At 41.9% G+C, this 27,353-nt stretch overlaps 1 protein-coding gene across 1 annotated transcript in view; it reads left to right on the top strand.

Annotated features, from left to right (window-relative positions):
- SH3RF3 (SH3 domain containing ring finger 3) overlaps positions 1 to 27,353 on the top strand; it is a 95,252-nt gene that overhangs the window by 21,966 nt on the left and 45,933 nt on the right. The window contains exon 4 of the mRNA XM_029964770.1: positions 13,627 to 13,995. Within this exon, the coding sequence (XP_029820630.1) occupies positions 13,627 to 13,995 (369 nt within the window). The remainder of the gene's footprint in view (positions 1 to 13,626; positions 13,996 to 27,353) is intronic.

Here is a 27,353-nt window from a genome sequence, read left to right as displayed (position 1 = left end):
GTTTTTGCTTACTTTATTCCTGTACAAAGTAGACCAGGCATTGTTTATTTTATCTCCTGCTGCACCACTTTTGGGTGGGATAGTGACTGCCAAAGGGATTGTCCTACTTTTGCTTTGTGTGTGACAATTCTTTCCTTCTGCCTTCTATGCTCCAGGACTACCAGACATATCTCTGTGCTGAAATGGATCAGGGAAGTCACACTGTTTAAAACTATTTGTTTAAGTTGGCAATGTTGTTGTTTTACTTTCCAGTCATCTCTGTTCCATTGTCCCATTTACTACATAGTCACATGAACATCCATGCTGATGCAGGGCAGAAAGTGGGAAGATGGGAAAGGAAGCCATGTGGCATCTCACTCTGCAGAAAAACATGACCATGAGGGGCAGAAACCCCCACCCACAGATATTCTGCAGGCAATTGCTGCCATTGTACTGTGCTCTAAGCCATCATGCCAAAGTGGTGACATGAGGAATGTGGGACTTTGTGGAAGCAACCTCCTCTATCTCCTGCTTGTCCCTCAATTTATCTAATTATTTTATTAAGTAATAATTTTATGACAGAGCATCACTAGGCACTCCATAAACCAGGTTAATAATATTAGTTTTTCTTTAAGTGAAGCTGAAGGCAGTGTCCTGCTCTAAATCTGACTTTGAAGTCTTCTGATCTGTTTAGACACAACTGAATCAAATTGACAGGAAATTTCATGAGAGAGGTTTCTGTAATAGAATTTTTCCATAACAGAATTTTTCTGGAATCCTTTGGACAAAGCAGGAGAGGTGCCAGAGCATTCAGGCAGTGGTGGACTCATGCTGGAGATATTCTCCTCTCACCATGTGGCTAAAGGGAGGGCACTGAGGGAAGAGGCAGCTCTCCCTGGTGTCACTGTTTCTTGAGAAGAAAGCAACCATGCAGAAGGAGGGATAGCACTCCCTGATGGTCAACTTCTTTATCCCTTTTCTCTGATCTGCTTCAGCCTCAAAGCCAGAGTAAGGAATTTACAGGCATGACTTCTCATGTCCTTTTTCTTTCCTTTTCCTAGCCCAGGAGTAAGGACTGCAAGTCTTACCTTTGAGAAATAATGTCCTCAGCATCTTCTGATGGGGTCAGGGGAGGTTTAGGTTAGATGTTAGAAAAAGGTTAGAAAAAGGTCCAGAACAGGGTTCCCAGGGAAGTGGTCACAGCACCAAGGCTGACAGAGTTCAAGAAACGTTTGGACAATACTCTTAGGCACATGGGGTGACTCTTGGAGCTGTCCTGTGCAGAGTTAGGAATTAGGTTCAATGATCCTTGCACATCCCTTCCAATTCAGCATATTCTGTGATTCTGTGATTCTCTCCTTGCTCTAGTGTAATGATTAGAGAGGCTTGCCTGTTCCCAGACAAAGCCTTTCACCAACATACATGCATTGCTCAGGAAAGAGAAGTGTGGTTGTATTGATTTGGTGGGTGCATGGTTTTCCTATCCCTCAATGTATGAACTACAGGAGTGAAAGAAGGACTATAGAGATGATTGATACTGCATTCCTGGCAGTGTCCCAGGCCAGATGAGATCTGGGAGCTCTTGGTACTGGCACTGAGCTTCTCTGCCCTACAGCAGCTGGGTCATGGTTTAACCATGGCCTGTTACTGCTTGGGGTCATGCTCTGTCTCAAGCACAGGGTTTTGTCCTATGGGGATCCTTGAGGGCAGAGAAATGCTCCTAAGGGCTGAGTTTAAGGTCCAAGCAAAGGCAGCTCCACACCACTCAGTGACACGTGTCTGCCTTTACATAGAGCACCCCTCACTCAACACATTACCCGAGTTTTCAGTGCAGTACACAGTTAAGTGTGTTACTTTCTGTTTGGTCACTGGTTAAAGAGGAATCAATGTACTTTCATGGCAAGTAATAAAGACATTGCCAATGGGAATCACATCCTCATGCCTGGTTCCATTCATCTATGTGGCTGGCAGTCCTACCTAGTCTTTGTCCAACTTGATTGCTGAGTGTTCACAAAGATCAAATTCTTATCATGTCCTACCCTAATTATGGCTACATCCTTTTTGCATCCTTAGCAAATGCAGACCTGCCTCATTCATGACACTCTAATGTGCTCATCTGCTACTACTTCTTTCTTTCTCTCTGAAGTCCTTTTCTGTAGAGCCCATGCAACTAGCCCTTACTTGCAAACCTTTGATTACTCATTACTCTCTCTCTGTATTGTCTTTTATTTACTGCTGAATGCTACCCATGCCAGTCACTTTGTCAGTTTTTTAAATCCTAATTTTCTTCCACAGTGCTTTGTTCTTCACTTTTATGATGAATGCTTCAAATATCTGCATCAGCATTGCTCCTCCAGACTCCTCTCTAAAATTGTTCTTGGCTGTAATAGTTACAGAAGATTTATGTTGTATAGAATCCTCTGTCCATCTTGCTTATAAGACTGTTGCATTGTATATTTTGTCTATATCTATATATTGTCTCTTGTCCTCATCTTCAATTGTACTTTCTTTGGGCCAAGAGCTGTCTTGTTGCTCTATTTTTATGTAATGTTTCTCACAATGGAGTTCTGATGTGTGGTAAGAGTTCTTCAGCATTTAATGGCAAAAATAATAAAAGTATTAACAAATGCCTCTGTGTGACTGCATCACATGGTATGGTCACAGTTTGGAAAAATTCAGTTTCCTAGGGGCAGCTTGTCTCTCTGTCTACGGAATGCGGAATGTAGGTGCAATTTGGGGAGTCCATTTTCAGAAAGGAATGTGTTAGGAAAATATTTGAGCATGAGTAATTCAACAAACAGAAAAAAACCCTCCAGTACTCTGCACTTTCAGGAAGATTTCCTACTGTGCGGATTTTTTGCTAGCCCATTAATTTTGCCATCTCAGAGCTCTAACAGCATGGCCTAGAGCAGTGGTTTTCCAAATTCCTTCCAGTTGTAGCATACTAACATAAACAGCATTTGCATATGGATGTCATAAAAGTGACTAATGCTGGCAATCATCATACTTTATTGCAGTAATGTGACAAATGTGCCTGAGCATCCTAAAAGATCTGCTCCAAGCTCACTGGCGCCGAAGAAATGGCACACCTCTTATCTAGCAGTGACACTCGTGGCAGAGCAGGCTTGGACAGAAACCAGAACATTGATCCAGCTTTAGACGAGTGTACAAGAGGCATGGGTACTAGCTGCTTCACTGCATGACTCCACAGCTCTGGGTATGTGTCCTTCACCCTAAACCAGAAATTAAACTCAGAAAGTTAAACAAATAACATTTTCTAGTGTGACAGCCAGAAAGTTCAGTGTACTCTTTGCAACTGTCGGCAAGTCAGTGGGGAGACCTCTGGCTCTGACCTGAGCCTTGTCCCCAATCATATTTTAACATCTCGCCTTCTCCAAAGAAGGCTACAAATGGTTCCTTGAGGCCTGGGGCAGTCAGTCATGCCATGAGTGAGAGGCTTAATGGTACCACTTTCAGTCAAGAGTTTGTGGACTTGATGGAATTCGTCACAGTTCAGCTTTGTCAGATTTTTCTTCCACAAGATGAAGGGGGAGAATTGTGAACCCAATTACATCATCATATAGCACAGAAAACACATTTTCATATCTTACAGACTGGCTTTCGGAGCATTCAGTTACTGGTCAGGCTTCTTACAAAACTGAGATGTTCATGTTGTGCAGTGTGCAGTATGCCATGTGCAGCATGCCATGTGCAACAGCTACTGCCCCGTAATGCCATCCCGATCCATTGCACACCTTTTACCAGTTTGACAGAAACATAAAGGTCTCCAAGGTAAGACAAGCTCATGTAAAAATTTAACTGGTCACTGCATGCAGTAAAAAAGGATGCAAATTAATGCTTCCACTGAGGAAAAAGAGCCATGGTGCTGTACCAGGCATCAGCACATCTATACGGGAAGAAGGTGCTTTAAATATGCAAGCAATTCCAAGCAGAGTTTGTACTATAATAACTACTGGATAGGGCAACTATGAGATACAAATTCAGACTGTGAATTCATGTCTCTGTTAGCATAGCTCCTTTATTTAATCTGTGTGCATAGGTAAGGAGACCAGTCTTCCTGTCAGACGGACAATTCGTGTATCCTGGTGCTGCTGCCCATCTCAAACACACATAGTTCATCTCACATTTCAGAGAAACATCTCAGAACTGTCCCTCTAGGGAGTCATCAAATGGTTGGCTGAAACAGCAGCACATCATGTCCTGACTCATATTATCGCCCTAACTGGCAAATAGTAAAACCAAAGCCTGGACGCAGCTCTCCGATGACACAGTGGCTTTTGTGACAGGTGACTGCCATTCTTTGATTTTCACTGCTTCCAGTGAAACAGGCAGTGTCACCCTGGAGCTGGTACAGAAACTCTCCACTACAAGTAGTAACACTGCTTTGTAGCCATCTATAACAGGAGCACCATGCACACAGGGTCTAACTATACAACCCCATGGCAGTTTACACTGTTGCAAATACCCTGTACCACATCCAGCAGTTTTCTTCTGTCTTGTATTTGGGAAGCAGCAGCCAGAACACTATGTAGTAAAAAATGTCTTTTTCCTAAATATAGTACACACAGGGCAAAGGCTGTTTATCACAACCCTTTAGTGCTAATGACTGCTTGAAGTGTGTATACCTTGGTTCCTTTTACAAGCAATTGAACCAAAACATTTTCTTGGCATTTGCTTTCATTCTTCATTTCACTGCTTTATCAGAGATAGAGAGAACAGTGCATTTATTTGTATGTGATTCCCCACAGGTAATCTTCAGTTGCAGCACATAAAACTTAATTTTCCCCAATTGCACAAGATTTCTTATTCTACACAAAGTTGTAAATCACTACAACAAAGACTCCTTGCTTGCTCAGTGAAGGCAAAGCCTTGCAGTACTTGGAAAATTACTTTGGCTTTCCCACATGTTCCTTGTGCTGCAATTCCAAGAGTTTCCAAGAGCTTCACAGATTTATCCAACTTCATGCTTTCTGCAGGTAACATTGGTAGTGTGACGTGCTTGTAGACCTTTTTCTCATTGCCCACCAGAACACTTTTGTTATCAAATTCATAAAGGACTTCAGCAAATATATGTTTTGTTTCTTTCATCCTTATCTTCTGTCTTCTTTATCTTGTCTTCTTAAGCTGGAATCAAGTGTTTTCCTTAAAAGAAGGCATGGTATTGTTTCTTCTTTCACACAACCCTGAACATTACAAAACCAGTATTTTCAAGAACTGTATTTCCAGGAACAAATCGGACAAAATGAGCACAATATTGTGTCAGGTAGAATGTGTGCACAGTGCAGCTATCAAGAAGACAAGGGTCTCTTCAACAGCATGAGCATGATGTTGCCTGGTTCACAATCCCATTTATAATTACTTGGGATCACACACCATAATTTGGAAGCCATTTGCTTTAAGACTCCAAGACTTGGTGTATGTATTAACTCTGAAGAGATTCTCTGCCTTAGTTGGTGGTATTTAACATGTTAGTTTTCAGTTAATTCAAAATGTTATGATCCCTTGAGTAAGCAATACCACCAGTAGCCTTGTGGAGCATTAAGGAAGGACATTGAAAGTTGCCTGAAAATTCTGAAAACACAAGACTTGGCTCTTTTGAAGACACAGAGACTGTGCAGATATTGCTTTGAGTTCACTTGTGATCCACACAGCTCTGCTTCAGGATCTACAGTATCTTTCCTATTCCATGGTGAAGTTTTTAGGTACAGTTGGCTGTAAGTAGAAGTTTTCCCAAGTGAAGGGGTTTCCAGATTCAGCACAAAGCTGCTTTAGAGGGCTTCCCTTCCTTGCAGTAGTAACTGGCTGTAACAATACAGGGCTCATACAGCTACCAGTTGTCAGTGAAGCATGAGGACATCATGTGAACTGCTTCTGAAAGCCTTCTGAGTCTATTTTGATCCCCTGTCCAGGTTGCTGCCCTGCATAAGGCTGTTCAAACTTCTACCAGCACCAGCATCTTCCGAAGTGGTGCAGGTGGGCACCTGGACTCGGGGGGAGAGTCACAGAGTTTTTCCATTTTACAAGAACAAGAACAAAGGGGACTCAGACAGAAAGCTGGTGGTTTTTTTTTTTTTGCAAAGTGGCAGTGTTGTTTCAAGTCTTTCATGACTGTTTCTCCACACAGGGACTTTGAGCCGGGAGTCCAAGTATCCTGTTGAACCTCCCAAATCACTGTAGCCTTGGCCATTTCTTGTCTTAGCTGAGAAACATCATCTGAGAAACAGTTTTATGATGGACATCTTGTCAAAACAAGCAAGTTCCTGGGAAGTACTTAAGCTCCAATGAGTTTCATTTTTTGATGAAAAAACAGTTTGTCAGTCAAATCCACACAAGCTTCAACAGGGACTCCTCTGGTACTGAAATCGGTGCCAGATGGGCACTAGTCCTTCCACCGTTGAAGGCAGTTGGAGTTTTGCCACTGACTTCAAAGGAATTAGGATCAAGCCCATGAATTCATGACTGCACTTTTTATTTAGCTTTCTGAATAATTTATAAGTAAAAATAGGATGGATTCACTCACTCTTTCTGATGTCAAGTAAAGCTGTATTTGGTTACATTTCTTGCTTTCAAAGGAGCTTTAGTGCAGTCATGAGCATCTCATTATGAAAAAGGGTGTCCATAGGGGACAGATAGGAAGAAAAAGGAAATCCTTAGGCACAACGAACATACACAGCAGATCAGAGATTCAGAGATGACAGATCAGAGTAAGATAGTCCTCGTAGCTGGAGCTGAAGGCTAGATAGCTAGAATTGTTTCAGGAAGTAGAAAGGGCTCTAGAAAGTGTACTCCTTTTTGATGAGTTCATTTATTTTAATGATATTGCATTTAGTTTTATTTTCTTTCTTCTCAGTGATTTAGACATTAGTTTCCATAAGGTTACTTGCTGTGCTTTGGTTGTGAGCAGACTTTGTAGCAGACTGCACATTTTTCTGGGATTCACCATGTTCTCCACCACTGCAAACCATTTTCCATCTTAAAACTGTTCAGAAAAAAGGAGAAAGAAAAAAAATTCCCAGATCACCACCCAGGGTTTAGTGTTTACTTCTGCTGCACGCATCATTTATTTTCATTCTGCAAGATCATGATGACACGCTCGTCCAAGCACATGCTGTTCTAATACGCTACATTCCTTCAGCCTCTCAGTGTGTTAGAAGTGACATTGTTGCTAAATGAGAAAGATCTTGTAGGACAGGGAAATGGATTGCTAAGTACTGCTGCCTTTTAAGGAACCATGTTGTAAACAAAAATGATTGACTTGCTTTTTCTGGACTATACATAATTGTGTACAGGTATGACCCTGATTAGGAAGGCTATCTGCTGTATGGTTTTAGGGACTTCCTTCCATGAGAACAAGCTGACATATTTAGCAGGCTTTTGGAAAAGAGAACAAGATGTATGCTTCAACCTATGACTGGAGGAACAGAACACTTGAAGTTTGACATGTGCCCTAGCAAAGTATTTCTGCAGCTATTGTTCCATGTGAATGTGTTCAAGCAAGCACACGTACTGTGCTTCTTGTACTTTCTGGGTGCATGGAATAACTCTCCTCTCGATCACAGTGTGGGGTTTCAGAAATCTATCTTCCATGATGGATAAACCACTTGCAAAAAATCTGTTCCACATTTGCTTTAATTTATTGCTCCCTTGCAATAAATTAGACAGAGCAATAGTGGATTTGTAGAGATTAACAGAAAACCATTAAATAATGCTTTGTTTTAGCTATAATATTTTCTCTTAAACCGTGCCTTACTAATTATTCTTCATTAGAAGATGGCACCTAAATGAATAATTGACATATGATTTTGTAGGTTTTGCCAAATGAATTTAAACTGTCCATGGAGAACTTTGGAGGCTTTCTCTAAACACTGTTAAATCTGAATTAATAAAACATATAAAAGGTGAAAATGATAGATGAATTCAATATGACTTGGTCAAAGAGCCTTTGGCACAACTTTGTCTGCTAATATCCCATTATTAAGCTCTTGGAATTGCTGTGTGTCCACTATACTAATTTACTGATGAACATCTAAAGTATTAGGTAAAGTTCATAATTCTCCCACTGTCCATTTGATCAAAGGCTGTTTTGCTACTTGGCTATAGAAGAAGAAGGGTTGTATCCTGCATTTTCCAGTAGGGATAACAGCAAGGAAAAACTGTTTCAACTTTCTGAAATGCTGCTTTTTGGGGATGAAAATGCTTTTACAGATGCAGTCCTCTCAGGGACCCAGCAGAGACAGAAGAATCTTGTACAGTTATACCCTTAGTTCCTTAATAACCTCACTGTGCTTCAGAACATAAATTATAATACTAGCAAAACTAGTTTAATGAGGGCATAAGAACTTAGTATTTCCTTCAAGTAACTACTCTGAAGTTAATAAATTCTGTCTATTTATTTTAATCACAAAATCAGATATGAAATTTCAAGTTGCCAAAGTTTCCACAAGGCATAAAATAGGGATGTACATGATCTTCTCAATATTTATGAACCATAATGTATAAAAGTCAGCAGTCCCTAGGTGAAAATACTTTCAGTCTTTCAGGACATTGTGAAGATGTTTTACTAATAATTTTAGTTTTCGTTTCTGCTCTGCTCAGTGGTTCCTTTCCAAAAACTTGAGCATGATATTTTTTCTTACAAATTTACTTTTTTGTATTAGGCATGTATTGATTTGTGGGGTTTTGTAACTTCTCACTTTCAAAAGGGATCTGAAATAACGTGTTTCTGATATTATACCTGTATTTGAACAGCACCATTCTTTAGCTAATAGTTTCCACAAAGACGGAAGGAGAAAGCTTAAGTAGAAAATGAAGCATTGTTTTCCTGAAAGTCTTAATAAACTGTACTTTACTGTTCAAATTGGCTCCAGTTTATCAAAATACTGAAGCGTTTGTGTAAAACTGAGAATTTAGTCTATCCTTCCTTGTTCAGAAAACAGCAACATTTTAAGTGCCATTGCTAACACTTTGGTCTGCACATTATCAAGTATGTGCTGTTGGTAAGCCAGAGTGAAGTCCTCTCTTTGGCAGGTCAGATACCAGTCAGAAATTAATCCCTTACCTAGACCTAAATGACTAAAAAGCTAAGAGTATTCAATAGCAGAATAAGACTTACTGTTCTCCATCTTACAGAAGACAGCACTGTCATTCAAATGCAACAACCCAGGAGCTGTTGTGGTGACCACAGTGTAACAAGGTGTCCCTTAGGAGCCTAAGCTGAAGTAGAATAATTTTGCCACTAACACGGATTAGTAAATGCACAGGCATATTTGTCAAGGGAGATGAAGTAAAGGTTAATTATTTAAATCTGACCTAAATTTCCCACTCTTCTGTCTTGTTCCATACTAATAACAATAAATTCCAAGGTAATATTTTGTTATTTGGTCTAAATTTAGAATTATTTATCACCCACATTGGACAAGAAGTAGATTTTCCTTAGTCTTCACCCCAGCTGGTATATGTAAGCAGGTGCATAATGCTGCCCATTGACACTAGAGTTCGCTAAATCACATTGGGATATAAAGGGCATATTTGGTCCTATATGGGGATAGTCAGTGCAGATGACAGTTTCTCTCCTGTACCCCCTTATCCTTAACAGAGAAATATGTTGAAACCCTTTACAGGTGGTCTCTTTTAAACCTACATGTATCAGCAACTGGAGTGAACTGTGGTATATGTGTGTATATGCATGTGTGCAAGCATGTGCAACAGGGACCGAGAGAAAGTCACCATAATGCATTCTGCAGGAAAAAATTAGGTTTATCTATAGACTAATAAAAAATAATTTTGGCAGTGGAGAAGTCCCAAGTGAGGTATCTTAATATTTGTACCTTTGTCACCTATGTGTTAAAGTCTCAAGTAGAGTAGCTAAAATAGTCATATCTAAAATCCAGAAGAAGAAAAAAACCCTCTCCCTTAGTTCGTATTGCATGGGTTGTCTGGCTGGATGCTAAAGTCATGACAGCTTGCATTGTGGCAGGGAGGGCAGTGTGGCTTCCTGATCAAGATCAGCAAATTTCTGATCAACAGCACTTGATTACTGCTCCCTTTGTGGGAAAAGGTTGTTTGGAGGTGAACAAGGCCCTTTTTCACTCTCAAAACCAGATGAGCTGGAGCTGTCTCCAGTATGATTCCTCACAGCTGGGAAAGGACATAGAGCTACACAGTAGCTCTATGAACTGAGACTGATGCATCCTTATCTCAGCGTGCAGGATTCACAGTCAATAGTCACCGAGACCCTCTGGACAGTTTTACTGCACCATTTCATTGCCTCTCTTGCATGGAAGGTCCGTCAGATATTATAAGGGTTGCCCTTGCAACATTTTGCATTCCTAGACAGGATTGCAGGGCTGCTGGGAATGTTTGTCTGGCATTCAAATCCAAGCCTTATCCCTCTAAATCACATGTCAAGTTTTCTAGGACATTCCCTTTTTAAAGAATGGATTTGGGGTAAAATCAGTCTATCTGCAGTTTCAAGGGCATTTTACAATTTGGGCTTAGCAGGACCAGAATTTCAAATATAGGTTCTTTCTAGAGAAGGGATAAAAAATTACTAAGAAAGTTGAGTTCTGGTGTTAGAGGTTGTCATAAGAGTTACAGACCTCTAGAAATGTCAAATTCCTGACACTGACTGTGGGTCAGAACTTTCCATTAAGCTTCTCATCTGGAAGCAAATCTGCCTGAAGATCAGATGACAGGCACTAGAAAGCAATGCTTGTTTACATACTCAGAGTTTAAAATAAGAAATTTGCTATCATGTTTATGTTTAAAAAAGGGTTTCTAAAAGGTTTTTTTTGTGAAGAGGCAGCACTATTTGCTTTTACAAAGTAGGAAGCAGACTTTTCTCTGGTATTCATAGCCTATTTGGGAAGTACTTTCCAGCATCTGTGGGCAAAGCTGTTTAAAAACAGTTCTCTACAAAAATAAAGTTGTAAAGCTATAAAGCATTTTTTATCTTGGCAGACCAAAATAATTTTTTCCCAGTATTTCAGGAAGACTCTGACATTCCCAACATTATTTTGACTTTTTGGGCAGGGTTTTTCTTTTTGTCTTTAATCTTCTACTGATATCAAGAATGATTTTTGTTTATATCAGTACAGGGCTCTCTTATTGACATTTTCACTAGGTCCTGCTTTGAACAAAAAAGTAATGGATTTTGTTGTTTTAAAAAGAACAGTTCAGTGTTAAATTGGGTTCCAAACAGTGGGATTTATAGTCTAATTCTTACAAGATATTCGGAGTTTGATATCAAGGGCTGGAGCATTTTGTTGTCCATATGGAGCATGTTGTAAAATCAGAAGTTCTAAATTCTTTTTTTTAACTCAATTTTTTTCCTATGTCAAAGAATTAGAATATATTCTTTTTCTGCTTACTGTTGATTGGCAAAGTATTTCCTCACCCTCTGCTGTAGAAGAATCATGAATATTTGATGTCTTTCTCCTTCTCTCCTTAATATTTCAAGTAATTCAGCTAGACTATCTCCATCAATGGGGTAAGCGGAGCTGTAACACCTACTTAAGGGAGTGGAGCCATCTGGTTTCCTTGCAACTTGGAGCCTGCTGGCAAATATTAGGTTGTACCAATTTAAAGCATGATGAAGTGGGAAATAATGGACATTTTTGAAGAATCTGAAATAGGATCAGCTGTTATTGGCAAAAATTGGCAGGTGCAGTGCACTACACTGGCTGTAAGCATGGTCTCAAGTTGAAGAGTGCAGCTGGGAAAATGACTTGCTAATTGAATGGTTGCAGGACTCCCAGCAGCTCTGACAGTAGTGGAGCATCACTAATTGGAGGCTCTTGGCTGAACTGGTGGAAGCTGTCACTGAATGAAGGATCCTGCAAGTTGATGTTTACTTTCTAAGTGTTAGTGTGGTTTTTGCCTGTTACCGAGAATGAGTCCTCATGGAGTCAGAAGTGTTTTCAAACTTAGGAGGACTGACTTAAGGTTAGCAATATCTATTTCTTTCATTTACAGCATGGTGACAGTGGTTGGGAGTTATAAAAGCTACTCGATTACACATTTGTTTAACTGCACTTCTATTGTCATCTTTCCCATACCTCTCTTTTTCCCTTTTATTTTCACTTGTGTTAAATTTCTAAATTGGCTTGGAGCAGCAACTATTTTATTTATTTAGAGCCTCGGAAGACCTTGTCCTCAGCTGAGTTTCTTGGATGCTGCCATAATTAATAGAAGTTGTTATAGAAAGAAAAATAGCCTGGTTTTGGTCCAGAATAGTATTACATACACCTCTGATTTTTGTGGGTGTCAAAATAGCAGTGAATGCAAAAGCACGTAAGCATTAGCTATATCTCCCCTTTTCGTCTGTTGTTTTTATTCAATAAATGCAAACATATTGCGGTGCATCCTAGTTTAATATAAAGGTCTGTTGGCAAAATGTGGCATTTTCCCTCAGCTGTTAGCACCCCTTGAGGGAAGATGTATTGGCAATGAGTGCTGTGCAGAAAGCACTGCTGACTTCAGAGTATACTTCATGTATCATTAGTGACTGTAGCATCCCTGTGAGGCTAAAAACTCTCCAGCTATGTAAGGTGTAGCTATTCTGTATAAGTTATGGAGGCTAGCAGGTAAGATGCTTCAGTGACAGGGTTGTGCCACCCAGCATGCCTCTGGCATTTATAGACACAAGGTTATCCCTGAATGTGGATTGGATGAGGAACAGTGGGCTGAAACCTTGTCTGAGTATCCTGGTGCTCTGCAGTCTCCCTGGTCCGTAGACCAAGTTTTGAACTCTTCAAGAGGACTGATGAGACTACTTTTTCAAGTTGGACCCTGAGCAAATCTTGCAGTGGCCATTAAGGTCTTCCACAGCTTAGGTGATACAGCAGGGAAAAATATCTTCAATTTGCATCTGCATTTGGATAACCTGTGTTAGGTGAGAGGCAGAGAGATGAAACTGGAGGGATTTGGAAGCCGTACCTCTGGATCAAAGCCATGTGTGACAAACATTAAACATAGGCCTATGATGGAGCTGGGAATAGCAAAACATTGATGCCTCTTTCACCAGGCTCTGACTCACCAGCCTGGGACAAGCTATTTTGGGGAATGCCATTTTTTTTAAATGTCATAGCTTGATATGGACCAATTTATGGTGCCTAGTTCTAGCCTACCTCTCTTTTGATTTTCCCAGCATTAACTAGTGGATGGAAATAATTCACCTGACTTCATAAAATTAAATAAATCCATGGAATCATTTAGGTTGGAAAAGACTTCTAAAGCCACCCAGTCCAACTGTTAGTCCAGCACTGCCAAGCCCACCACAAAACCATGGCCCTGAAGTACTGTGTCTTTTAAGTCTTTTTAATACCTTCAGGGACAGTAATTCCACCACTTCTCTGAGCAGCCTGTTCCAGTGCTTGACAACTCTTTCAGTGAAGAGATTATTCCTTATTCCAATCTAAACCTCCCCTGGTGCAACTTGAAGCCGTTTCCTCCTGCCCTCTCAAGTTGTTACCTGGGACAAGAGACCAACCCCCACCTCTCTACAACCTCCTTTCAAGTAGTTGTAGAGAGTGATAAGGTCCCCTCTGAGCCTCCTTTTCTCCAGTGGAGGGACCTTATCACTCTCTACAACTCCTTTTTTATATTTCCCTTTTCTTCCCCACACAGCTGAATGAATCTGCCAAGCAGCTCATCGAGATGGACAAGACTTGCTTGGCTGCTGCCTCTGGCTGTGACATGCCGCTGGCGACAGAGACGGCGGCAGTGGCGGCGGCGGCAGCGGTGGGTCTGGCGCCGTGCTCCACGTTGGCCGGTGCTGGGGCAGCTGGGGCGGCCCAGCGGCAGGTGGAAGGCAAGAAGAATGCCAAGAAGCGCCACTCCTTCACTGCCCTCAGCATGACACACAAGTCCTCCCAGGCTGCCAGCAACCGGCACTCCATGGAGATCAGTGCCCCCGTTCTCATCAGCTCCAGCGACCCACGGGCGGCTGCCAGGATCGGGGACCTCACCCACCTCTCCTCCAGTGCCCCAGCCCAGGTAAGGCAGGGGTGGAGGTGGGCTTTGGGCATCCTTAGCAGATGTCACACCATTGCATCACCTCCTTCAAAATGGCTGACCCTTGCACGAAGCAGTCGTGTGGTGCTGTCATCCTGGTGTGACGGCACTTGGCATCTGCCATTCTCATCCTTATGTTAATCAATGGGCAGGCTAGAGGCAATCAGGAGCTGAAGGATAAAGCCAAATTTGAGGCAATCAGGAGTTGGAGGATAAAACCAAATTGGATTCACAGTAATGCAACACTTTTAAAACCAAAAAGTAATTCTACAGTTTGTTTGAAGTAATGCAGTTTATGTTGCATCAGTTTCTGTTATAGAAAGGAGAAACTTTGAGTTATTCCATTACCCTGAATGTAGCTGCTACCCTGCAGGGTAGCGATGTCGGTATGAAATTCACACATTGGGGATAAAAAAGAGTTTTGGAATAATTATTTCCATACAGATCACTGGAGGATGAGCAAATGTGCCACACTTTGACAAGTGTTGTACCCAGCAAGAAGCTGCTGTTCAGAAACACCCAAGGAATTTTTAAACCATCACACATGCTAAGGGTGCAGCACTCTCTATCCTTCACCCTCTCAAAGGAGAGTGTAGAGGAGCATCCTCCTGGACATTCTCACAGGTCCCAAAAGGAGCTTCTGAGAGCTGGCAGAAACAGAAGCCAAACTCACCAGGAGTGTACTGAAACCCCTTGCAATTTCCCACTGTTTCTGTGGATAAGGAAATCCAAGTGCAAATTTGCAGTTTGAAGGTGTAGATGGGAGAATAATTACAGTCCCAAAACTCTTCTGCCTCAGTCTTCCTGCTCAGTCATGTACACATTTGGTGTGCAGATTAGCAGACGCACATTCATTCTACAGACGAGCTCCTCATGGTCTGCTCTGCTTGGCATGGCAGTGCTTGGCACTTAAGCATGGCAGGGTCTTCCCACCCATCATTTCTCTGCTGAAAAAATCCATCCTTGCCCTTTCCTCTTCCTGGCTTTGCCTTCCAGCCCCTCACATCCCCATCCCCATACAGGGACAAACATGGATCACCTGCCATCCCTGTGGCCTGGAGCAGGAAGAGGTCCGTGTTACATGCTGGTATGCATGTGGACAGCTGGATGAGGGACAAGCAGCAAACTGTAGGGACCGTCTGGGGCAGAAATGCTGTTTATGTCCATCTGCAGTGTTGGTGGGTCTCCCTGTGAGGCTGGTGTGGTGCACCAGACTGTGGGGTCACTCTTGATGGCTGCGCCCTACTGCAACACGACATGAGCCCTCAGGCCCCTGCAATGCAGGTTTGCAAGGAAACTGGGGAAGGCAGGATGCCTGCATGCATGCCAGTGTGTGCCACAGGGCCAGCCAAAACAGCATACTAAGAGGACATTGCCACAGTGGAGCAGTACCCTCTACTCCTGCCTCAGCTGCTAGCCTACCTCCATTGCCCATCCACATGTAGGAGCCAGAGAGGCAACTCAGTCCAACTGTAACTATGCTTATTTTCTTCCAAGTGCCTTTTCCAGGCAGTGTTTCTGTGCTGTAAGGTCGTTCCCCTCCTTTCAGCCTTCATCAGGAGGGTGAAGGTGAGGATATGGCCCCCACACAAAGCAGCAAATGTACCAAGATGTACTGGGACATCTGTGAAACAGCACAAGCACTAGACATGAGTGAGGGTCCCAGACTCGTCAAGTAAATGACACACAGGTTTTTGGCACTCAGTGACACGTTTGGACTTTACAGAGATGTGACAGACAGTGTCTTTTCAGTTCTTGTGCTAGTTGAGAGAAATACCACACACACCCTTTGCTAGAGTCATTGGAAGACTCATTCTGAGCTAGTAAACCACAAAAATTAGGCCATGAAGCAAAAAGAGCCTTGATTATTCTCTCCTGCTTTAACAGCACAGGTGATGGGCAAAACCCCAGTCACTTCTCAAACCATTGTGGCATTTGCACACAAGTGGTAGAGGACAAGAAGGGCCTCAGGTTCCTGGTAGCAAGTTATGATTATCAAAATCCAGCCTGCAGGAATGTTGGTCGGGTCCATTGCAGCAGATGGGGAGACGTGTAGTTGGTGTCATGGTCAGAAGCTCAACTAGGGCTGGGGTATAATGAAGTCATTCCTGTGCCCATGGCGGGAACAGGTTTGGGGAGGAGTTCTGCCTCAGGGCGTAGAGCCAGTTTGCAGAGAAGGCAGCTGAGCACATGCCTCTATCAGTGCTGGCCAAAACTGTCCTGGCCAAAATCCAGCAAGGGGAAAAAGAGCCTTGGTGGTTCAGATCAACCTTAGTGAAAAGAGGTTTCCCTCTGCCAAAAAGTGTTATTGCAGCCCCAAGGACCCTGCCACCACAAGTGTGGCATTTACAAGTATAAGTACGTAGCTCTGCTTTTAAAAACTTTGCTATTTGCTTTCTAATTTGGGGGATTTAAACATTTTCCTTTGCGAACTTTGCTATGAATGTGGATCTGTAGGGGAAAAAAGTGGGGCTGAAGTTTTCACTATGACTGTAGGAGCAACCTTCAGAAAAATGCTTCACCCCATAGGATTAGCAATAAAATCAAAAGAGCTACCAACATGAATTCACCTGATTTTAAGCCTTCTTAGGTTAGGTCTACAAAGAGTACAGAATTTGTCTCTTACCAAATGTACATTACAATTGTGCAGCTATATTTATATAACTATTAATCCCATAATAATAAAGGTTACATTTTAATTAAAAATGTCAGAAATTCAGTCCCTTCTCGCCATCTGCTAAGACCTGACATGGCTCTAAAGCAATTAATGATACTGCAGCCTTGGACAGAAAATCAGTTCAGCACTTTTCTTTTATTCACATGGCTGAATGCCAGCCAAAGTAGCATAAACAATGGGCCCCATGAGCTCTTACATCAAGGCATTCAGTGCAGTGAGAATCTTGTCTTCAGATAATTTTGCTCTAAAATGCATTTGGCATTTTTAAGGTAAATGCCCTGTACATGTTGTTCAGGGTTTGATGTCTTGACAAATTTGCAAACTGATTCTACTGCTGCTCTGGAAGTGCTCAGGGGCGTTGCTGAGAGCATGGGCAGGTTGGTAGGAAGGCTGTGCATGTAGCTGCCAAACTCACCGGTGAGCTCTGCTGCAGGAAGATGTCTCACCTTTTCTTTCCTCACTTGAAGAGGAAGCTCTCTGCCCTGCAAATCATTGTCACAGCCTTTGAGTGGTTCTTTCTGTAACCATCTCAGACCCTTGCTAATTTGCAACAGCAAATTCAACCAAAGCTTATTTCTTGTAGGGGAAACAACAAATTTATAGTTTCAGTATGGGCTATCTAGCAAATTTATGTCTTTCCTTTTAAAATTAGAATGTAAATTTGGTTTATTGTGTCTTTATATCATGTCCTTGAAATTTCCAGGCTATTTTTCATTGTTCATTTAATAGATCTCTTCATAAAAAGAAATAAAGGAATTTTGTTCACTTTAGTAGGTATGAATTTCTCTGGAACATATCAGGATTGGTATTTAGCTTGCAGCGGGAGTCTACATTCTGAAAAAGTTCAACATGGTTCTCCTGTAGCCTGTCCTTTGAACAAGCAGAATTCAATTACAGGAGTTTTTGAATGGCCTCCAGTCCCCTACCCCAAGGCAACTGGCTGGTGCCCAGCGAAACAGTGTCCTCAAAACAACCATCCATTTTCCTTGTAGACCTGAGGCACCCACATCTGGAGCACCTACTTTCTCTCTGCTGACATGAGAAGAAACAGAGACATCTAGGGCTTCTTGTTGCAGGAACTTAAAATTTAGGTGCAAATTTTACATGTCTCCATAAATGTGGCATATATTCCACCCCTTAGAAGTGATTTCATGCATACTACTTTATTCCTATGGCTTTTGTCAATTTTTGTGAATTGAAACCAGACTTCTATGCCGAGCTGGCATGTTTTTTGCTTTTATGAATTGTTACACTGTTATAAGCCCCCTGCTTCTCCAGGAGAGCACAGATTTCTATATATTGAGCACTGACATCCAGACCAGACTATGAAATCACATGTTTTGAAAGCACTTCTGCATATCAATTATTTAATAATTGAAGACTATGGGCCTTCCATAATATGTTCATTATTCTTTAAGCAGAACCAACTCAGCTGTTTCCCAAAAGCCAAGATGCATTTTGAAATGAATGATGGTCTTAAAAAACATTACTGACCACAAACTTAGGGATGCTGGAAAGGTAGAAGAATCAACTTCAAGTCACCTCAGCTGAGTAAAACAGTGTCTGGAATTCCACAATAGCCAGGATATAGAGCATTTAATTTCAAAGGGGCAATGCTGGAATCCTAATTTTTTCTGCACCAAAATTTGCTTGTATGCTTTTTGCTGCATGCTGAGCATCACTCATTAAACATAAGATCTCCATCTGAAAAGTAATAGTGTCTGCCCATCATGCAGAATGTCCTATCATACTGGCAAAATGATTTTTTATTGAAGATGTAAGTAGTGCTGTGAGCCCGTGATGGAGCTGAAGCTGAATTAGGTTACAGGTGCAGAGGAGCAGTTCGCAACTGAGACTCCCTGGGGAGCAGGCAAGGTCCCCCTGGAAAGTAATTGTGCCTAGGCCTCAGATGGCTTGTCTTGCTTCCATTTTCACCCCTCATGAATTATTCGTCCCTGCTAGTTGAAAAGGTCATAGGTCACTACTGCTCCAAATCCCCTGGATTTTGACAGAAAATACGTCTCATGAATAATGAAGTATGGCTTTGTGCACACCAGGGTAACAGCTGAGTGAGGAAGAAAGGATCCTCCCCCCAGAAGAAACTTCTGTATGTTTTGAACAACTGATCACCATGCCCACGAAGTCAATTTGTATCTGCAAGTATTAGTACAAGCTCCCAACCAGAGGACACATGTTCAGGAAAAGCTGAGAACAATGTCTTGCATGCTCCTAGTCCCAAAGAGTGACAGTATTTGAAATGAAAAATGTTCTTTGAAGTCTCTTGCTATATAAATAATTTGGAATTGTGTCCTTATCAGTTATTTAGAAATGCTGAATTTTAGCTGAGAAAATGTAATAGCAGAACTCTGGGTGCTCCTTGGCTGATAACCTAAATGTGCTGACCATGAGAAGCATACAGATTATACCTAAAATCCAGGGACTAAAAATGAACCTTGAATTTTCAAGTGCACAACAGGCTCTGGGAAAATAAGACAAATTCAGGTATTTTTCAGCTTTGCCCCGGAGTCCAAATTCTATCCAGCCTGCTCTGCTGCTGGCTGTGAATGACAACTGACTGGACATCCATTAATGAGAGTGAGACAGGTGAAACCAAGGGCAGCTATTTTAGGAGGCTGCAGCAGTCAAAATGGCAAAAAGAAGTAATATTGGTCCAATGTGTCTTTCTGTCATTTAGATCAAAATATATCACGGAAAATGCATAAGAGATGTCGGTAAAGTCTAACCTAAACTAATTCATTGCCTTTGTACCTTCCCAGTTCTACTCAAAGTCATAATTGGTTCCAGACATTGCCTGTTTTAAATAACTTTATTTCACTAGGGGGTGGGGGTTGTAGGTGGAAGCAGTTTTTTAAACAGAAAGTTTTAGGCAGGGCATGATTGTAAGCTGCTTTTTTTTTTTTTTTTGACTACTATTAGGTCTCTGAACACACTCTGCATGTTGGGATATATTGCATTCTTTTTCAAAACTGTTGCAGATGAGACACATGAGCTGACTCAATCTATGGACTGATTACATAAGCTACTGGGAATCTGGGTCAAAGCAAAATCGCCTTTCGGAAACTACCAGTTTAGAGACAGTGTCTTCTCTTTATCCTATAATATACCTCATCACAAACACATTTTAAAAGATTTTTCAGGAACCACAAAACCTGATTTTTTACAGGATCTAGGAAGAGAAGGTTGTGCTTTAGATGGGTTATTCAACTGTACTTGAAATCCCATTGCCTGTAACACAAAAACAATATATTTTTTTCCAGATGCTCCTTGGAGTAGTAATCCAGAAACGTTTTGCCACTGAAATAATTTTTGCACACAGCTAATCCTGAGGCTTTACACTACCTGCCAGTCAACTACTGTATTGGAAGCCTCAAGAGCTAGTGAGACACTGTCTTGGGGTTTACACTATACCACAAAATCCTGTCTATCTGGCACACACTATGTGAAAATGCGTGAATGACATTTGAACAGAAATTACTAAAGTGTGTATTTTCCCTTTTTTGTTTGCTTGGGGGTTTTGTTTATTTGTTTACCACTATTTTCTCCATAGAGGGGAACTTTCTACAGGAGGCATTGCACAAGATCCTGATGAGTTTGTTGTACAGTTATCAAAAGGATAATAATGAATGTGGGACTAAATTAACATCTTTTACTGGTCAAGCTTTCACTTCAAGCTTTCCTGTGTCTCTGTGTTTGATTTTTCATGTTCTTTGATCCCAGAATTGCAAGAAACTATTTTTACCATAAACCCATTTAAAACCTTGTGGTGGAGAGCTATATACTGGTACTCAGTGCTGAAGGGGTTAGTCTGAGAGAGAAACAAGGCTGAATAAAATATAATTCTCATGATGCTCATCCACATGATGCTTAATTAGTCCTCATTTAGGGGAACTGAGAAGCTGCAAACCAGAATAATCAGTGCTTTTGTGGATGGTAATGTCAGATAAATCTTTGGAAGAAAATTACAAAAAATGTTTGGGGTTTTTTTCTTCTAACTTGCAGGCATCCTTAGTTTAAAAGATAGTGGAAATGGAAGTTCAGGAAATAAATTCACTTGACTTCTCCAGCTCTCCACATAGCTCTAAGGAAGATATGCTCTAAAGTTCTTGGCCTATTACAAGCCAAAAATAACCAGGGTGAACATGGTGCTAGAGCAGGCTGGCATAATACTCTGCCTCACCTTCCTCCACAGATACAGATACTTTCAGGTTGTAAGAACCCCTCAGTAAATGCTAAATCATTTAAATTTAGCTCCAGTTTTTGCAGAAAGGAACTGGGTACTTATGCAGCTATTTATGCAGCTGCAGCTGTTATCCTGCACATTTGTTTGGTTTTTTTACACACATAACATTATGGGAAAAAAAGTCTTCCTCTAGAATTGGTAAGTCTATTTCAGCCCCCACTTTGACAATTAGCATTTGATGAGGGTACTTGATCTTGCGTGTAACACTTTTCATCAATACTTGGTGGCACTGCCATGCATTAAGTGCTAGTACATTATTTCTAGGAACATTAAGGCCCGGAGTGATTGCCACAGTCATTGTTTTATGGAGTCATCAAATGAGAGAAACAAGTAACAGGAATCTTAAAGCCCATTAGCCTATTTTTTATGGTATTTCCAGAGGATGGTATGTCAGCTTATGTGAGTTGAATGGGCGTTTTTCTCTTATTTTAAAGTAGTATTAAAGAGAAATTTAAAGTAAGCTGTAAATATGCATTCAAGACATTAAAAGAATTTTTCCTGTGAATTAATGAATGTTGTAAGTGCCCTGTGGTGAGACAGTGCTGAATTTTCTTTGAAGTCAAAACTGAGATTTCTAGTTGGTGATTTTCTTGATGATAAGAACTTTCGTCTGATAGCAGCAACAATTATTTTTCAGTGAAGGCTACTGCAACCTGCAATATCATTGTACTTCTGACTTCTACTCTCCTCCGAGACTGAGTCATTTGCTTTTGCAAGGCACTTCCCTAATCCCTACAGGCACCATCTCTTTTCAAACTAAACCAAAAATGTGGCTTTAAAGTACTGGTGAAAATTTAAAGTAAATATACAAGAGAAAGAAAAAGATAATTTATGCTGGAAGTCCAAACTAGTAATTCTTATGCTTTCATAGAGATGTAGACAGGAAGAGAGAAAGTGAATGAATTTGACATGATGTTTCAGCCCAGATAAGTAGTTATTACCTTTAATTTCCTGATCTTTCTGGGCTTTCAGTAACATTTTGGGGGGATTTGTGTTTCAGTGGTTATAAGGAAGCTGCTGTGTTTACAGGAAAAAAGCAAAAAGTCCTTTTATATTACTATCCTGCCCATGGATACATAATCTCCTACTACATAAGAGTAGCTGGTGATGAAAACAGACACCACAGCATGAGCTGGGAGTGAGATATCTGTCATGCAGCATCGTTGTGCCTGGGTGTATAGTCTGGGAGTTTAACTCAAGATTTAGCCTTTCGCAGTACAGGTGAAGTTGCTCTGCTACCAGTGGTCACAAAGAAGCAGAAATCAGTGCAGAGGGATCTGGAGGTGATTTTCAGCATGCTTTTCCCTGCTGGCTGGCAGCTGGGTCTGTGCTGGCCCATGGAAGAGAAGATCTGTTGCTGAGCTGGAAACATCAACAGTGGTAAGTGGTGCTTGGAGGATGTCAGGTAGAAGAGGGAGCGTGAAGAAGTCAGATTTGGCTGTTCAGTGGCCTAAGTAATTGGGACAGAGTTGGCAGTGTCTAGATCAGAATACTGCATGCCACATTTAGAGTAAACGGCCTCCTAATCAGGAGGTGTGCTACAGGTGATTACCCAGCAGGTCATGTCTAGAAATTCAAAGGTAAAATGTTTAAAGGCATTAAAGGCTCATAAGGATAGAGAGGGGCACCAAATGATATTTTCAGAAGTGACTCTTATTACTTAAATTGCAATAAAATCCATGAGAATCAGGCAGTGAAGTACTTAATGCCTCCCTGAGAAAACTCTGCAAGGTGCCTGTTTTTATCAATATGTGCTTACATGCCTCTTAAAAACCTGGCTGTCAGAGACATCTCCTCCCCATTAAGCTTTAATAGTAGTGAGTAGCTGAGATGGAAGAAGGATTAACACACAAATGCTGCAGTGATTGAGCCCTCCCTGTGTAATGCCTGTGCATGGTGGTGTTTGTGTGTTTGGTGCCACAGAAAGGTGGATTTTGTAGGGGTGTTCCATCAGAAAGCAAGGATGTGGCACACACTCCTCCCAAAAGGTATCAAAGCAGAGAACAAAAAAATCAGAGCATCATCTTGCATTTCCATTCCCCTGAGCAGATGAAGAGGAAAGGAGGACATGTTTAGTACCTTGTTCCTTAGATCACTATAGCAAAAGTACAACTTGGCTACAGGGCTAAATAAAGAAGGAAAACAAACTAAGTCCTACTACCAGCTGTGATGGAGAAAGGCCTGTTGTGTTCTCCAGGAGGATTATTAGTGTTACCAGTAGCTGAAGAGATGCACATAGAATTGTGTGAATGGAAACTGGAGAGGTAAACTTCCAATAAGGTAATAAGTATGAAGAAATAGGAGATTATTCTTTCACAAAAATTAGTATCTTCAAAATCTTATTGTAAATACTAGAATGCAAAATAATCTAGCAATATTGTATCTTATAATATGAGCTAATTAATGGTACATATTAGAAAGAACTGGTCCTTGAAAGAGGCAGCTTAGAAAGCCTTCACCAAATGTGTCAGGGACAGTAGTTTAAATGTAAAGCTGGTGAACATTCAGATGCATAGTGACAATCAGCCAGCCATGGAGAGAGTTAGACAAGGAGCACAGAGGCAGATGAAGCTGCAGAGCAGAATACTCGCGTGACAGTAAATGCCGAGATGTGAACAGAGGACCTGAATTCAGTGTGTGGAAGGCCAGCAAGTCCTGTGGAGTAAAACCTGATGATGGAAAGCAGGGTCATAGACAGACTGGCAAGTACATTGTCAAGTCAAAGCTGCAGAGGAGAGCAGCTAAAGAAAAACTGGAGCATGATGAGGAAACAGACACTGATTTAGAGTTTGGATGCATAGGATACTAGACTGTGCAAAGTGGCAAAAATGAATGGTTTGTAGGGTCCAGGCTGGCACTAGATGCAGTAATACTAGAGTAACCAACATAGGCAAGAAACTGAATGTCAGGTAGATAGATGACATACATGACTATGGAGATATCTTTGGGATTATTCAAGGGAGGAAAGCAACGTTGTCATCAAGTGACACTGATGGCAGTTAGATGATTTCTTAACCACTTGGACTATATGTTAGTACACGTGTAATAGAAAGCACTTGAGATCATGCTTCCAGTAATAGAGAAGACACAGAAGGCACCACTGTCAGTGCAAACAGGAAAATAGATGATGCTTTGACAGCTACTCTGCTCTCTGGGCTTGAGATCATCCCTCTGCAGAATCAGTCTGGCTTAGCCCACAGTGCCTGCAGTGGCCAATCCAGGATGGAGTAGCTACATCTCTGCAAACTCTGACTTGGCTGCAGTGTGCAGAGGGAGGATCATAGCAGTTAACAAAAGGCTAGCATGTGTCTTACAAAAAAGACGAGCTGGAAGCATTGGTCAGCTCCCAAAGCTGCAATATCCTTGGTACTAGCAAGACTAGTGGTACTAGTAGACATTGGTACTAGTGAGCTCCCAAAGCTGCAATATCATTGGTACTAGTGAGACTTGGTGGAATGAGTTTCGTGTTTGGAGTGCTGGCATGGAGGGCTGAAGGCTGTTCAGGAAGAGTAGGCAGGGCAAGTGAGGGGGAGGTATGGCACTGTAAATAAGGGAGAGGTTGATTGCATAGCCCTTATAGTTCATGATTATATGGTGGAGAGCCTGTGGGGGAAGATTAGGGGGATGGAAAACAAAGGAGATGCTGTAGAGGGTGTTTGCAACTGATCGCCCAGCCAGGATGTAAGCACCAGTGAATTATTCTATAGGCAAGTAGGAGAAATCTCTGGATCAGTAGCCCTTATCCTTATGGGAGATTTCAACTTCCCAGACATCAACTGGGAATATCATACTGCTGTGATGAGGCTTGGAAATTCTTGAAGTTTGTAGGAGATAGCTTCTTGTCATGGGTACGCAGTGAGCCAACTAGGAAAGATGCCCTCCTGGACTTGCTATTTGTGAATAGAGAAGGACTCATGAAGAATGAGTTAGTAGATGACTGTCATGGCCACAGTGATCATGAAATGGTTAATTTTTAAATTTTCACTGTAATGACAAAAAAGGGTGACAGAGTTGCTGCCTTGGACTTCATGAGAGCAAATTTTATGCTATTCAGGGAGCTATTTAGCAGAGTGCCCTGGGAACCTGCTCTTAAGGGCTTGGGAGTCCAAGTGTCCTGGTCAATCTTTAAAATTCACCGTGCAGAAGCACAGGAGCAGACAATTCCATCGTATTGTATGTCAAGCAATCAGAGCAGAAGACCAGCTTGGCTGAACAGGGAACTCCTGGTGTAGCTCAGGAAGAAAAAGGAACTCCATGACCTCTGGAAGCAAGGTTAGGCTTCTCAGGAACCTGAGTACAGAGCTGGGGTTCATTTACACAGGGAGAAGACATGAAAGGCCAAAGCTCACTTAGAGTTGAAATGGACCAGTGTTGTTTCAGGCAACAAGATGGGCTTTTTTTTTTAATGTTAACAGTAAGAGGAGATCTAAGGAAAACATTGAACTGATACTTGGTGAAGGTGGTCATCTGACTAACAGGAATGAAGAAAAAGCAGATCCATTCTATGCACTTTTTATCTCAATCTTTAGTGATACTAATAGACCTTTGGCTGCCCAGTCCCCTGAGTTGGAGGACCACAAGTGTAGGAACAGTGATTTTACATTTGTGGACACTGAATTTGTAAGGGACCAGCTGTATCAGCTGAATGTAGACATGTCATAGGGGCCTAATGGGATTTATCTGAGAGTTCTGAAGGAGCTAGGGCATGTTATGGCAGGACCCCTCTTAATCATCTATCAAAGGTCTTGGAAGTTTATGGAGGTCCTGCTGACTGGAAGCTTGCCAGTGTTATTCCAGTCTACAAAAAAAGGCATGAGGGAAGACCCAGGGAACTACAGATCTCTTAATCTAACCTTGGTTTCTGGAAAAGTTATGGAGAAGGTTAAACTGGGTACTATTGAAAGACATTTAAAGAATGATGCAGTCATATTTAACAGTCAGTATGGGTTCACAAAAGGGAATTCCCATTTAACTGATTTGGTATCCTACTCTGATAGGGTCACCTACCTAGTGGATGAAGGGAAGGCAGTGGATACAGCTTTTTCAGGATTTTAGTGAGGGGCTTTTGGTACTGTCCTTCAGCATGTTTTTGGATAAGTTGTCCATCCAGGGAATGAGTGGATTTGTGATGGACTGGGTGAAGAACTGGCCAAAAGCCAGAGGTCAAAGGGTTGTAGTGAATGGGGCTACAGCTGGCTGATGGCTGGTCACCAGTGGTGTTCCTTTGGGTTCAGTTGTAGGGCCAGTTCTGTTCAATATGTGTGTGTGTGTATATATCATGTGCTGCTGAATGCACCACTAGCAAGTTTACTGATGATAGCGGACTAGGATGGAGGCACCTAGGATGGAGGCACAAGAATAAAGTGAGAGAGGAGTGGCTGGAGAGCAACCTGCAGTTGGCAGGGAGCCCTGGCAGCCCAGAGGGCAAATCCCATCCTGGGGTGCATCAAACACAGCGTCACCAGTCACTCAGGACAGGTGATTATCCTGCTGTATTCAGTGTTGGTGCAGCCTCACCCGGAGTTCTGTGTGCAGTTCTGGGCCCTACAATTTAAGAAGGATTTGAAGGTACTTGAATGCATCCAGAGGAGGGCTACAAAGCTGGTGGAAGTGCTGGAAGGAATGTCCTATGAGGAGTAGCTGAGGACAGTTTGTCTAGCTTGGAGAAAAGCAGGCTGCGGAGCAACCTCATTGCTGTCTAAAGCTTCCTGAGGAGGGGAAGTGGAGAGGGAGGTGCTGATACCATCTCCCTGGTATCCATTGACAGGATGCATGGGAATGGTTTAAAGCTGCCCCAGGGGAGGTTCAGACCGGACATTAGGAAGCATTTCTTTACAAGAGATTGGTCAACTCTGGAACAGGCTTCCTAGAGAGGTGGTTGATGCCTCAAACGTGTCAGCCCTGAAGTGGTCAGATGGACTGAGTTGGACTAGATGATTGCTGCAGGTCACTTCCAACACAATATTCTAGTCTAGTCTAGTCTAGTCTAGTCCAGTCTAGTCTAGTCTAGTCCATTCCATTCCGTTCCATTCCATCCCTTTCTGTCCTATTCTATCCTGCTGTGATCTTCTCTGTCTTTACAGTTGCACCCTGAGGCTGTTCAGTCAGGTCTGGTTTTTTCATGAGGTAAAACCAAAATTATTTTTCCTAGTGAGAAAGGGTGGGGACTGATGCATTTTCTGTTTTCTTAGAGACAGTTTCTCTAGCTCAGAGCAGGCATGCAGTGGTGGCATGAGATGAAGGAGCTTGAACCAGTTAATTTCTCACCTTCTGGATGAGGCAGCTGCCAGGTGTCTCAGCCCAGCATCTTCCGCAATCCCTAACCCCATTAACCAGCCCAAAATAACAAATGAGGGATCATTCTCCAGCTACCCCTAAATTTTTTAGTGGGTTGTTGTGTTT

This window comes from Manacus vitellinus, unplaced genomic scaffold (genome assembly GCF_001715985.3).
Source record: "Manacus vitellinus isolate BGI_N305 unplaced genomic scaffold, ASM171598v3 scaffold_7_pilon, whole genome shotgun sequence".
Taxonomy (NCBI): Eukaryota; Metazoa; Chordata; class Aves; order Passeriformes; family Pipridae; genus Manacus; species Manacus vitellinus.
The sequence above is the reverse complement of the archived record's forward strand: the minus strand, read 5'-3'. Positions and strand labels throughout refer to the sequence as shown.